At 42.1% G+C, this 15,221-nt stretch overlaps 1 protein-coding gene across 5 annotated transcripts in view; it reads left to right on the forward strand.

Moving 5' to 3' along the window:
• The first annotated feature begins 1,205 nt into the window (after positions 1-1,205).
• The window catches only part of col13a1 (collagen, type XIII, alpha 1), a 150,445-nt gene continuing 136,429 nt past the window's right edge, over positions 1,206-15,221 (forward strand). For 4 of the 5 annotated variants that reach the window (XM_030442339.1, XM_030442340.1, XM_030442341.1 and 1 more), the window contains exons 1-2: positions 1,206-1,907; positions 13,116-13,185. In XM_030442339.1, the coding sequence (XP_030298199.1) occupies positions 1,569-1,907; positions 13,116-13,185 (409 nt within the window). In that variant the 5' untranslated portion in view covers positions 1,206-1,568. The remainder of the gene's footprint in view (positions 1,908-13,115; positions 13,186-15,221) is intronic. The other variant, XM_030442343.1, reaches the window with a different exon arrangement.

Raw genomic sequence — 15,221 nt, forward strand, 5'->3', positions numbered from 1 at the left:
CCTTATAGTGGGCTGCACTGGACATCCGCAGGCTGATTGTGCTCCTACCATGCTCCTCCTCATGGGCCTGGAAAAACGGATGCTCCATATGTGCCTTGTCCAGGTGGATCGTTGGAAGGTGCTCCCTGAGACGCGACGTTTCATCATCTGAAAACACTTGCTCACACAGTTAACATAATGGAAGTTGTGCATTGATTGGAGGAGTCATTGATATATAGTTGAGGTATTCATAAAAATACTGGCTGTGTTTTTTTCTGGTTTGTGCCATTTAGCTGATATGTTGCTCCGTTGCAAATAAGAAAAGGAAAAAACAAACCCACGAGTTTTGTGTTATTACAACATTGCATTGTTTGTAAAAAAGAAGGCACTTAAATGGAATAGTGTTAAATCGTGTTTCTGGATGCTAGAACCTTCCACTAGTTCCTTTGCGAAAATGAATAACTGATACTCTGATGTTCCATTCCAGTGAAGGCAGCATGAGGTGATTAAATGGTAAAAAACAAAAATGCGATTGTGGATGCTTTTCCATGCTTTTACTGGTAGTTTCTGAGCCTAAACCTAGAGACTACAGCAGCCACAGATTGATGAAAGGTGGCCCAAATCTCTCTTCTTCCTTCTCAGCTCACCAACCTCCAGATGACTGATGCATCATGCAGCCAATGAGATTTCAAATGAGTAATATATAGTAAGTTTTTTAAGCCCTAAACTTGGAAGTTATTTGAGTTGAAGTAGTTGTATAAGCAAAGCACTTGTTCCTCATTAATTAATACGCTGAGTTAGTGTAAATAGGGGGATAACTAACTATAATGACTTTTATACTCTACTTCAGGTCTGACTAGGAGAGAAGTTTGAGGATCATTTTACAAACGTCACCAAAATCAAAAACAGGAAGCAGGCTTAGCATTAGCATTAGCTTTAGTCTAATGGACATGAGACCGATGTTCCTTCCAGCAGCCCCAACAGGTTCAGCCTGAATGTGACTCCAATCCGGCAGATCCTCTTGTTTTGGTGTGGACCTGAGCTGTACTGCCAGCAGGCCTCCAGTTCACTAGCTATGAGACTCAGTGTCCTGGCTTTGCGCACCCTAAAAATATCCGTCACAAAGTACGCGGATCAAAGAGGCAGCAACACCGCCACGAATCCCGCCCCGGCATATAACCTAAAACCTTTGAGAGGAGGAGCATGCACTGTGAGCGCAGTTCCTGGCATCCAGAGCTGTGCACAGGGGAGACGCGTGCTCGGGTTTCACAGACGCGCACTGACGGCTGACCTGCGGCACAGTCACAGAGCGCTCAGAGTAGAAGCAGCGACCGGGACAGACGGAGCGCGACGAAGAGGAATCACAGTCCGTCCCTGTGAAGCAGGACCAGCACTCACTGACTGACAGCAACTTCTGCATGTCTTCTATTCTTTTAGCTTTTATGTAGCTGCTCCTCTAGTGCAGCAGCAGGGTGGTGTAGAGACAGTCTGAAGGAGAAAAGATACTTCTGCTAAACTTTGGTCCCTTTAGAGAGGCCAGCTCGAAAGCTGCTGGTCGTCGGGATTCTTCTTCTGCAGCTCTTCACCTGATGAATATTGGGATTTCCCAGCAGAGTGACTTTTCTGAAATGAAAGAGGATCAGAAGTGGGTGGTCCCTGGTATGCCAGGTGAGGCGAGGAGGATTCGGGGCGAGGAGCAGCAGCCGCTGTGGAGACATTGGAGAGATCTGTGTAGCGCAACGATCTGCACCGCCGTGGCTCTTCTGTGCGTTGGTTTTTGCGTTGTGGTTTTTGTGCGGACATCGGAGTTACAGTCCAGGATATTAAGTCTGGAGCAGCAGCAGCAGCAGCAGCGGGACGCGTGGATGTTGTCTGTGGAGCAGGTGGAGCCCGTTATCCTGGGCCGACTGGACCACATCCTGGAGGAGGTGAGCGCCTCACAGACACACTCAATCTATATAATTCAGCAACAGCAGTAAACTGAAGTCAGTCGTTGTTCAGAGTATGTAACCTCCTCAGTGCTGTGATGATGACAGGAGAGAAGGAGCCACATGCTCAGTTCTTCTCATGCCGTTATCACTTGTTTCATCTTGTCTGGGATGCGAAGGAGCTGTTAACATCTTCAGTAGCCACAGTGTTATGAAGTAATAGGCTTAATTACTATTTATGTGTCAACCTGCTTGATCAAACTTAAGTAGTTCCTTTCAACTCATGGGAAACCTAAACTTCTTCTAAGTTTGAAGTGGTAATTAGACGTTGCCCCTCCACACCAACCAGAAGGACTTTTCTTTACACCCTTGCAACTCCAGAACTTGTTCCTATTAATGGAGTCATTACCAAAAGCTCTTTAATCATTAAAGGATAAGTTCACTCAAAAAAGCTCACATGGCAGATGAAGTAGCCTAACACAGCCACAGTAAGAGTTATTTCTTCTGTTTTAAATCAAGTCTCCAGCTAGTTCAGCTGTTCAGGAGAATGTTGCAACGCTCTTGCTGTGAAGGATGATGACTAGATTTTACTTTTGGGGTGGACTTTTATTTCAGCCTCCATGTAGCCTACTTCTTTTAAAGACTTTATAATGGGTGCTTTATTAGAAAGAGGTAGCAGGATGTTGTTTAGTCAAAGACAGAGTTGGACATAAATGTGCGTGCACATCTGTGAATCAGTCCATTACCAAGCAATTTGTCCAAGTGTTCTTACTACCATGTGTGCGTCTGTGATAGCATGTGAGGAGCTCTCCCTGGCCTTTCACATCTGCTGCTCTTGTAATTGCCCTGTGTGCTGCCCTTTCATTGACCACTTCCATAGCTACACTAACAAGTTCCTCCACATTGATTGATTGAAGTCCCACAGAGGCTCTGTTTTCCCTCTCTCCATTTGCTTTGGTCCAACTTTTACCACCCACCACCCCTTCCGCTATGGGCCCTTTCACTAGGCCAAGTATAATGCACTCACCAAGAGAAGACAGAGCACAGGGTGCCATCAGCCAGGAAGGATGTCAGTATCGCACTCAGCGATATTTATAGAGTAGTATCAATTTATCACATTTCCTAAGATATGTTTGGGAGACAATGTATATTGTGAAAATGTGAAAGTTCAACATTTTGGTAAGTACCCACATTCTTGTAAGATGAGAAGATCAATGATTTGAGGAATGGATGCATTCAGGGCTACAGCCAGGCAGAAGTACTGAGGTCAGGCTAAGTGTCCTGAACCCTCCAGCCTCAACCAATACGAACAGTTCCCCTGTGAACAGTGTCTCTGTCTGCCCAGCACCTCTGACTCCATACAGCCTAAGTTGGGCTTCTGATCCTCTTTCATTTTGGACAGGAAGTCAAGCGCCAAAATAACAAACTACATCCGGTTACTTTTCAAAATAAAACACTCCATGTTGACACCGGCACACATCGTGAGGCCGTACTGCGCTGTGGTGGACTCAAACCACAACCGGTTGGGATTGCCGGAAGGCGGAGCAAAACCGGATTGGAGTCGCAACGCAGCGGACCCCTATCCGGTGGAAATTGGGCTGACTCATTAGCCATTCTCATGGCTAAAAACAACACACAAAGAAGCTAACGTTAGCATTGGGCTAATACGAGCTACAAACATAGCCAAGTTGGCAAACCTCACATATTTCATAAAAATAACAAATCCCCCCGAAACAAAACAAATAATTACCTGTCCAACAGAAAGAGAGCAACCTCTGCATCACTTTTCAAGCCCTTCACATGCCCCAGTTGTCTCCACCGCTCAAACGCCGCACCGATGTTGACTCGGTCCAGCTTCTCTCTTTATCCAGAGCCTTTTTCGTTGCAGCCTTTTCTGCCTCAGGCTTTCTTTTATGGAGCTAAATCGGGGTCAAATGTTTTGTACTTGAAAAAGTAATTTTGAAACAGAAATGTCAAGTTTTGATCTTGAATTTTGAAAAATATATCAACATATTCAAAATAAAAATAAATGTACAAAAAGTTTTTTCAGGTTAAAAATAATTATGATCAACTCTGGTAATTCTTTTGAATAAATCATTTATTTTCATTTTTCACTTTCATATGTTTTGATATTGGGATCCTATTTCTTTCAGTTGCATGTTTTATCTTTTCAGATTCAGATCTTAGTTTTTTTTTACAGTTTCAAATCTTTTTTTTTACAGTTTCAAATCTTTTTTCAGTTTCAGATCTTGCTTTTTCAGTTTCAGAGTTTTGACCCTGATCTAGCGTGGGGGGGCGTGGCATCAACTGAGAGGGGCGTGGCATCATGACAGACAGCTCAACCAAAAGGCTACAGACCTCCCCCTGTCATGTTGCCTTCAGGGAACGTAGGATCTAAAACGATTCAGCTACGCCACGTGAAACTGCTGTCGGTGACAACCTTCCATTTGCACACCATGCACGAATATCCTGCACAGCTAAAAGTGTTTTAATTTCCAAGGCTGTTTAGATGTGAGATGTGGAAGCTGTTTTAGGCAGTACTGAGGACCAGTTGTAGTACAGGAGCGACAAAATTACGCCAGATTGTGCACACAGACACCCACACTTTAAGTACTAAAATGTCCGATTTCCACGTAGCACTGTGAATGCCTCACAGTGTCCGCTGGCAATGGCGTCCGGTTCTGTGGGCTCACCTGCTGGACCCAGCACACAGGTGAGAAAAGTAAGGTTGGGACATCGTGATAAATATCAAAATGAGACGTCGTTGTGTGGTTTTTGTTCTGTAGTGTTGCCAGTGTTCTTTTACTGTTAATATAGCAACTGTTGCTACAGTAGGGTTCTTATTTGTTAGCATCAAGCTTAATTCTTCTTTTGTTTAGCCTATTATTTATTTTTCTGCCTCTGTTATCTCGCCTGTAATACATAAGCAGAGCATTGACGTCTAGACACACACACACACACACACACACACACACACGAAGCTGGTATAAGAATATAAAGTTATGTTGTTTACTCCAGGATAAACTGAAAAGAGAATTTCTCCAGAGACTGCTGACCAAGGTTTCACAGGTCATGCAGAGATTGCCACTTGATGTGCAGTACCTAAAGTTAGTCGTCAACCAGGAGATGGTCCTTTTAAGGTCACTGTCCTGCCAGATTGAGATGCCACAGGATGTGATCGATGCTTTAACTGAACTGACAACTCTTGTCAATATGGAGGACAACTCAAATCTAACCCCCAGTCAGGTGCCTATGTTGTTGCAAGGAGAAATGGGACGGCCGAAATATGACGTGTCTCCACAACAACTACAGAGCCTGATAGAAATGTCTCTACCAGTGTCATCTATTGCCAAAGTTCTGGGGGTATCTGAAAGCACAGTAAAACAGCGCATGCATGAAAATGGCCTTTCCATTAAACAGTTCTACAGTAACATTACAGATGATGAACTGGACAATTTGGGGAGGTCTGTAAAAGGCAGGGCACCACACGTTGGACTAAGAATGATGAAGGGAATCCTGCAGGGCATGGGCCACCGTATCCAGTGGAAGAGAGTGTCTAACTCCATGTATCGTGTTGACCCTGTTGGAGTGCTCTCACGCATGACAAGGATTGGGTGTGTGGCAAGGAGGACATATTCTGTCTGTCTTGATGCCACGCCCCTCTCAGTTGATGCCATGCCCCCCACTCTAGATCAGGGTCAAAACTCTGAAACTGAAAAAGCAAGATCTGAAACTGAAAAAGAAGATCTGAAACTGAAAAAGCAAGATCTGAAACGGAAAAAAGATTTGAAACTGTATTTTTATTTTGAATATGTTGATATATTTTTCAAAATTTAAGATCAAAACTTGAAATTTCTGTTTAAAATTTTACTTTTTCAAGTACAAAACATTTGACCCCGATTTAGCTCCATACAGAACGAGACATGAAGGCATCTGACCAATCCGTGCTATCCGGGCCGGATGGCACAGATTGGTCAGCTTTTTCTCAGTCCTGCAGCTGCCACAGAGGTCCGATTATTTTCGTTCCTTTTTCTGAATACATAATGTATTGACTACTCTCAGGTTGGCAGGATCATTTCACCCAGTATAACAAAATGTGTTTCTGAACAACATTACAGACCCTAGCTTTAATGTTAATTTAGGCCCATTTTTGTTTTATTTCAAACAATATATCACAACACAAACAACACTTGAGGAGCTTTGAGGTGTTAGAAGGTGTATGTTTGAACTTTTGAGCAGAGCCAGCCTAGCTGTTTACCCCTGCTTCCACTCTTCATACAGCTAAGCAAACCACGTCCACACTCCTGCTCTTTCTTAGCACAATGACATGAGATCATCCGGCCTATCAAATCTAATCAGATAAGATTGGCTTTGTTTTCATTATCTGCCAATGAGAAGACAACACAAATACAAGACACACAGAAGTTGAGATGATAGAAGAAAGTCAGATGTTGTGCTCCTTTATCTGTGTTAACAAACAGACTGCAGGCCGGTTGATGTACTGTATGTAAGGACAATCAGGGGTGCTGTTGATAGAGTCCTCTCTGAGTGCCTGGCTCTGGAGCTCCTCCGTGGGACCCAGTGAACAGGATCTCTGCGTCTTCATTTCCAGACGGCCTGAGGCGATGCAGTCTGTCTCTTTGTTTAGCACTGTGTGTATGAATAGTCATTATTAATGGGCACAAGCACAGATGTGGCCTTTTGTATACCGCTTTGATACTTTCACCCAACACAGTCCAGGATCCACCTCCCTGTATCCCTCAATGACGTCCAGTTTCCTCTGTTATAGACAATGTCCCCCATTGGAGCAGCTCAGACTTGGTCCTGTTATTATTCCAGTCAAATTTGGATCACAGCAGAATTCATTGGCTCAGTGAGTGATGCTTCTAGTCAGTTTGGTTCACAGTTACTGTGCCAATGATGAGGCTGTGTAGAGGGTTTCTATCTGTCTGTCGATCAGTGAGCTACATTGATGCACTGGGTGACATGTTTTTTCAACACACACGCACACACACACACACTCACACACACACACATGCTGTGTGTGTGTGTGTTTTTTTATTTCTTTGTAGAAAGTATTTCTGGTAGAAAGAATGACCCATGTGCTAATCAGACATGCAAACAGCACACTCACCAGGGTCTCTACACATGAACACGAGCATTGAGAAGATTGTTCGTGTACACAGAATTAAAAACTCTGAGGGTTTTCGGACTACTCACGTTAGCAGTAGCACCTCCGGCGCGCCGCCGTCATGGCAGACAAAAAGTGTCGATCCCCGAGTGCGACCTAACAGGCAGGAGAGTAATGGTGGACCGCTCCTCAAGCCTGCCTGTTAGGTCACACAGATCGAGACCCTGGTGATACTACGAGCACAGTTTCATGTTGTGTCGAGCCTTCTTAGTGTTTTAAAAATAGCGATTTTGATGCTAGCGTAAAGGTGCCCCTGCACCCCAGTGAAAATTAGCTTGCCTGAAAACGAAACTACGGTAAATCTTAAAAGTGCCTCTTTCGTCGTAAATATGCTTTTACACGAAGTTTTGACTCATATTCAATCACAAATAAAGCCTTGGTTGCTTTTTGGTGAGGGTTTCACTTTAAGACAATTTAGATTAAAATGAATGATGATTTTGATGCTGTCAGAATCTTCACAGTTCAGATCGAAATGATGGCAATGTTTAAACTCTGTCGAGTAATGCAGTAATGGTTAATGAGTGGTCATGGGTCAGCTGGTGTGATCTCATGTTGGTAGTTTGAATAGAGAGAATAAAGGGACTTTATTTGTCATTGTACAAAAATACAACAACATTTCAGGTGGACTTAAGTACTGGACTCAAAAATACATAAATGAAAATAGACAAAATAGATAATATATACCCTAAAATACAATTGATAATGCTTTCATTCATCATCCATTTGTCCTCACTCATACTGTCATTCATACCAGCTTATTTGCCATGCATACCTTGCCAGCATATGCAAATCATATGCTCCATGAATGTAAAGTGCATCGTGGGATAGGTAAATTATTGCATATTAGTATTGATGTGTGTTTGGGGTGTTTGTTTTTAGTTCTGAGTGATGGTAATGACGATGGTGATGGCTTTTAGGGTAGAAACTGTTGATGAATCTTGTGGTCCGTGTTTTGATGGACCTGCAGCGTTAACCGGAGGGCAACTGTTCAAACAGGTAATGGGCAGGGTGGAATGAGTCCTCTAAGATGTTGTGAAGGGAGGCGAAGATGTCGTCCAGGGAAGGTAGCTGTTGGTTTATGATGTTCTGGGCAGTTTTTATGACTGTCTGCAGGGACTTTTTATCTGCTGCCACTATTCCACACCAGAATGCCATATGTGAGGATACTCTCAATTGAACAGCAGTAGAAGGACTCCAAAAGCTGTTGTGACAGGTTTACTTTCTTTAGCAGTCTTAGAAAGTACAGTCACTGTTGTATCTACTTAACAAGCACTGTGGTGTTGGCTGTCCATGTGAGGTCCTTCTGAGATGATGGTGTCCAGGTATTTGAAGCTGGCCACCCTCTCCGTCCTCTCCCTGTTGATGTTCAGTGGAGAGTGGACATCCTGCTTCTTCCTGAAGTCCATAATGAGTTAATTTGTTTTTTTTTTGGTGTTGAGTTTGAGATTGTTCTCTGTGCACCACTCTGTCAGCCTCTGTACCTCCTCTCTGTTGTCAGACTCATTGCCTTTGGTGATCAGCCCCACCACAGTCGTATCATCTGCGAATTTGACTATGGTGTTGGTGTTGTGGGATGCAAGGCAGTTGTAGTTTGCATTTTTTTGTACATCATGCACACAAATGCATTTTAAATATGATAAAATTGTCTTATTTTGATAATAGGAGCACCAGACTACCATAGACCTCAGTCAAGCTGTCTAGCTGCTGACATTTAACCATGGTGGTTTTGGGATTGTGAGAAATAGTTTTAGGGCTCACTAAAAACTAGTATATTATATTATATATGATAAAAACTAAATATTAGATGAATTATGTTAAAACATAACCTGTCGGGATAAATGAAGAAAAACACACAATGTAATGTTGAGGATGGGTTAGTTTGGAAAATAATTTGTATTCATTGTTTATGATTATTTAAGATGTGGAACAATTTCCCTTTGTGGAACAGAACAGACACTACGTCCTAAGTGCATGCGAGTGACGATTCCACACAATGGCAGACTCTAGCTGCCCACGCTGAGTCCGTTTAATATGATACATCATGTGAACACGACCCTATCAACTGTATTGGAGACAAGGTTGGAGACTTAACCACTCAAGTAAAAGATGGGTGGGTTTGCTAAGATAGCCTTTCATCCTGTTTGTCCTTTTGTGTTTTAAAGAGCCTACATGTTTGTACTGTACTATTTAGAAGTTTCACGACTGAAAAGAATGTTCGATATAGCCAACAGCCAGTAGAGATGGTGTGTTTTCCTACCAGAATTATTCAGCTCCTTGGCCATTTCAGTTTTTGGGGTAACAGGAGATAGTATTCTATAGATAACTCCTCATTTAAACTCCATTCATCCACTGTTCCTCATTCAACACGAGCGAAAATAGAAACAGGGCGTTGGCCTCAGAATGTTGCGACGCTCTGCGCAGTGCTACGTTTCTAGCAGCCAGTGAGGACACTCCAATAAGAAACAATGTAATCAAGCTGGTATCGTTGCTGATGCTCGCACGTACTGGAGTGTACAGTCTAACAGGGTATGGGAGGCCAGGACTGTGAACACTATATCAGGAAGTGTGTGTAGCAGCAGTGCCAGGTCTTCATGTTAATCAGAGTACAGGATAGTAAAAGGATTTGTCATCTCATTAAAATAGAATTTCAAAACCACATCACATTTCATCCCAAGCAGACCGAGCACCCGTGCTACTCTACATCATGAATGAATCATGCTGGAAGTAGTCACAAGAAAATTGTGGCACACAGAACTTCCCTTTGAGGATGTCGAGCTCAGTTAGCAACAGGCAGACATAATCAAATTGGTTGAGTTAACCCTCAGTAGGATGGGTCAAACAAGCACTTGAATAATCCTCACACCACTGATGCAATTTACATGTCTTTTCTTAGATTGATTACTTAACTCCATACCATACATCATACACACAGTTCTGGAAACAGCGACTCACTCTTTCCACTAGCAGTGGTATCTCAAATGACCATCACAGATAAACATTGATAAATCCATCTGGAAATTGTAGAACAAGAGATGCTCCTCATTTGCTCTCATTCAAGATAGTGAGACAGACGGATTCTATATGCAGAAATGTTTCAAGCTAATTCTCATGTTCCTTAAGTGTTTGGTTCTTCTTATTCTTCCACCACAGTCATTGTCCTGACAGCGTGGAGAGTCAACAATCATGACTAGCTGTTGTTTCATTTATATTTTTTCCACAATTGATTTATGTAATTATTTATTTATCTTTCATTCACTCGTGTATTTAATATTGAACATGTTGGAGCTGCACAGTTTTGTGTGTACTCACACATGTTTGAGTTGAACTGCATCCCCTCTCTGCATTATCTCCATTATGGAGCTTTGGAGAGTTTATGTTGTGTGATCTGTTGCTTCAGAGTGGACTGTAGAGAGCTCTGGCTGCACAGCTCTCTGGATTAGTCTTACTAAAGACTTTTCCAGTTGTGGGTGGGGTCTGCCAGTATCAACCAAATAAATTCCTGGAAATATTCATGAAAAATATAAAGTGGGTTAAAGGAAATTTATTCCTGAGTGTGCAGCCTAACAATTGATTCCGCATGGGACTTTTGAATGACGAGAGCACTTAACTTTGGAACTTTGGCACCCTGTTTTACTGATGCTGATTTTTAAGAGTGTGCTTTACAGCAGACCCCATACATAAGGAAAAAGTACTCGGCCAGGAGAACATGGATATATTTTTACTTGTTCCTACAGTATTCGATCTGCATTTGGTTTCTCCTCAGCCTGTAGATGACCGTCAGCTCTCCATCTCTGTGGAGAAGAAACATGTAGCACCGTCAGGGAAGCAGAGCATTGTACTGCTAAAAAGCTGTGACAACAAGATGTGTTTTAGCCACCCAAAAGAAGGTACATGTTAAAATAATGAATGACCGTTTAAGTGTGCGATTTATTTTGAACATTTTTGGTGCTTCACATTGAAAGGGCTGCCTGACGAGGACTGTTTTTGGACATATGTATGTGGACATATGTGTAATATCAGTGAAAGAGTGGAAAGTAAAATGCAGGAAATAAGTGAGTATGGAGCAGCTACACTCTTTGTCATCAGTGTCTTCAATCAACACTCCCACTTGGTCACTGTGAATTCGCCAGACAATGACATGCAAGATTATCACAAGAGATCAATCAGACATTGTACTAGAGAGTGGGCAGGATAAAGTTATGTGTGGTTCAGCTGATTTGGATACTTGCGGTAATATGCAGACAATTTTCCCGGTAGCAATGCATATATGAATTGACATAAAGAGAGATGTGTTTTGCCATTTTGGCAGCTGGCTCCAGCTGTGTTCGGAGGAATAAGTGTGTCCATTTACAACAAAAATGGCCAGGCAAATGTCAGACATTTCCCCTTATTGATCCCTGGTTCAACTGCCATGGACTGCTATTAACCAGGATAACTCAGGTAACAGGCAGTACGCAGAATTCTGCAGTGGTTCCTTAGAATGACAGTTCCTTCATCACATCCCTTTCAGCACCTGTTGTAGGCCTCTAAACAGGCCGCGCAGGCATTCCTCTGCTAGTAACCAACACCGGTCGGACTGACTGCTATGCTGTGGAGAGTGTACTCGTATGTTTATGTATTCTGTTCAGGGTCAACTCATATGCATGCTTTTATTGATCTAAATAGGTCAGTTGTCACACTTGGATATGAGAAAGACTGAATGGCACGCCTCGTGCAAAACAGTTAAACAATAAAGAATATAGAATACTTTATATTTACATGGTTTACATTTCAAGGGGAGCAATCTTTTCTAGACACGTCATATTAGGGCCATAAGTTGCATACACTGCGAAGTGTATGCAACACACAGTGCACAATGCCCCTGTCGTCTGTTTGCTATAAGTTACTACTATATTTACAGGACATAGCTTAAAAGGTGAAAGGTGAAAGTTCACAACCAGCACAGACATGAAATGGTCTTCAGGTGAGTAAGTGGAACTTAAGTTGATTCTTTATTCTCTATTTCTCTTTGCACAGTGTGGAGTTGACTCTCCTGATTCTCACTAACCAATTTAAAGTTGATACTTTGTATTAGATATTTTTTTTCAAGAAGCCGGAACTAGTCCAGCTGCCCAGGATATACGACTTGAATGAGTATTGCTGGTGTCATCATGGTTGTCAGTACATCTTAGAGTCTTAAAGGTCATATCGATATTAAGATTTTTATGTAATCAATTCATAAAAAAAAAATACATGTAGAGATACTGGTTGGTATCGCGTAGTATCTGTGATTTGTAAGCGTCTGTGCTTACATAGCCCTTGTCTATTCTAACCACCACTCAAAGCGCTTAACAATACAAGTAAGCATTCAACTACTTACACACATGGGGTGGAGTGGCACATGTATTAGCTGAATGTTATCAATAAAACCAGTTTTTAAGATTCTGAGGAAAATACTTCTTTTTTAGGAACATAAGGTAAAATGTTAAGAAACTACAGAGTTATTAGAGTCAGGATGAATCTAATAGTCATTTGGCAATACAAGATTGTATAATGACATGTTTTAATTCCCTAAATATAAAAAAGAGTGCCTATACAGGTTGATTAATAAATATTAATCAAGTCAAACAATACAAAATTCACAGTGCCAGTTTGAGGATGAGCTGAGGATGCTTAGCTCTGTAGACAGCAGAAGAAGATGCTTCTGTGTCTTTTGTCAGTTGGCAGCAGGGTGAACAGGCTATGGCTAAGGCAGGTGTTGTCTTTAAAGCCTCATTTCCAAGTAGTCTGATTCAGCTCAGTTAAGCTCTTTATACCTTAGAACAGTTATTTTTGCATTTCTTTTATTAGAAGTTGTGCATGGTACCAAGAGAACAGCTCCATGTGTTACCCTTCTGTTGAGATACCTAGCACACAGATCTGACAGTGAAAGGTAGAGTTAAGTCACTGCAGACATCTTGGTCAGCCATTTAAAAATACAACATGATGTTAAAATGTCAGTGCTCTAATATTCATCTTCTGTTCTCTCTCTCGTGCAGAAGCTTGCAGCGCGACTACCAAAGACACGGGAGGTGAGGGAAGCTCCCCACAGCTGCCTGTGTCCCCCAGGTAAGCTGTACTTCCCCGTCCACGTGTTTCTTCCTTTCACTTACTGACTTATTTGACAGCAAAGGACACAGGACACTGAACACAGTTGAGAAGCTGCATGTGGCAGCTCACACTGTTTGTTCAAATTTGACATCATCACCACTCAAAGCAAGATGCAACTCTGCAAGTGTCGCTCCATACATCTCACTAGGAAAGGTTGTTTTCATATTACTTTCAGTGGACTCTATAAAACTGCCTATTGAATACTCACACATGTCGATCATGACTCCTGTATTCTGTCTACTGAGAAAATGTTCTTTCTTGCTCTACCATCTGGTTAGAGCATGTATACGTCAATAGACAGAGCTGAAGTGGGTGGGGAGCTCAGTTAAAGCACTGCCAAGGCCAGTAACCATCTTCACCAACCATTCCGATCACCAGTCGACACCCACACTTTGTTGCAATGTTGTGTTTGACTTGTTGCTGTGTGATTATTTCATTATTTTACTTTATTCTTTGTTCATCAATTAAGTTGGGTTACGTGAGGCCTCTCTAGAACATTACAGCTTTATGACTGAAACGTTAATATGTTCACATGCTGTTGTTTAAGAGGTTAGTTACAACAGCTACATAAACTGTAAACTGAACATTAAAGATTAATAGATGTTTAATTAATAAAGATTAATTTAACTGTCATAATGCAATGCAAGATTCTAAAATGGTATTTCTGTTGATGAATTAAGTATCAAGTCAAACATAAACTGCTGATGGAGTCATGAGGATGAGTTCAGGAGTCTCACAGCATCATGAAAAAAACTGTCTGGTGTAAACGCAGCAGACACTTCAGACATATCTGTTGTCAGGTGGCAGTAGGCTGAACAGACTGTGGCTGGGTGGGTGTTGTCTTAATATCTTTGGTGTCTGTGCAGAGATCTCACATCACTGATGTCTCTGATGCTCTGTTGATGGTACCACTGATGTTCTGGTGGTTTTAATCACCCGCTATAGATCCTTCCTGTCCTGGGCTGTGATGAATCATGCTAGTTTGTGATGTTTCCAGTCAGGATGCTTTCTATTGCTCCTCTGAAAAAGTTGGCATGGAGAGCCAAATGATTCAACAAATAAAATGTACCAAGACTTCCATGGTTATGCCTCACCTTTAAATAGTACTGATGAGAATAAGTCATCATTATGAGATTCACATTATTAGTATTAATTGGGGGCATATTTTGGGGCGGCAGTAGCTCAGTCGGTAGAGACTTGGCTCGGGTACTGGAGGGTGGCCGGTTCAAGTCCAGCCACTGACCACTGGTAGCTGAAGAGGTGAGAGTTCACTTCCTGGGTTACTGCCGAGGTGCCCTTGAGTCAGGCACCAAACCCCCCCATATGGTCCCTGGGCGCTGTCACAGCAGCCCACTGCTCCTAGCTTGCAGGGTGTGTGTGGGTATATGTGTGTCCTTACAATGTGCAGCTAGTGATGGGTTAAATGCAGAGAACACATTTCGGGTGTGTTTGCATGTAGCATGGGAAATATCTGATAAACAATTTCCCCCCCGGGGATAAATAAAGTATAAGAAAAAAAATAAAAATAAATAATTACTAGAATTATTTACAAAAAAGCGCTACATAGTTAACAAACAGCATTTTTTCTCTTTGAACACTTTCTGTGTTAAGCTGACTGGATCTAGGCCTACGCTTTAAAGTGGCATTCAGTCAAAATGTGAGGCAAATTATTTGCACATGTAGATTACATAAAAAAGTCAATGAAAAGACATGAATAGAAGCTTATTTGTGGCAGACGGCCCAAATGCTGCAGCGAGTTAAAGATATTGAACTCATGCGAGGACTCGCTTGATGCTGTGTTTGAAAGCCTATCAGTGTTCACATTCACACTGACATGTCCAGACAGTCATGAACAACAATGGAGGAGCAGATAATTATCACTAATCGTGGCCATTTGTGGACACCCAGAGCTGTAACGATAATGCTAATACAGATAATCCCGAGACAGGACAAACAAGGATCTGCTGTGGAGGAAAGTAAGCGAGGAAGTTGGA

Source organism: Sparus aurata, chromosome 15 (genome assembly GCF_900880675.1).
Source record: "Sparus aurata chromosome 15, fSpaAur1.1, whole genome shotgun sequence".
NCBI classification, from domain to species: Eukaryota; Metazoa; Chordata; class Actinopteri; order Spariformes; family Sparidae; genus Sparus; species Sparus aurata.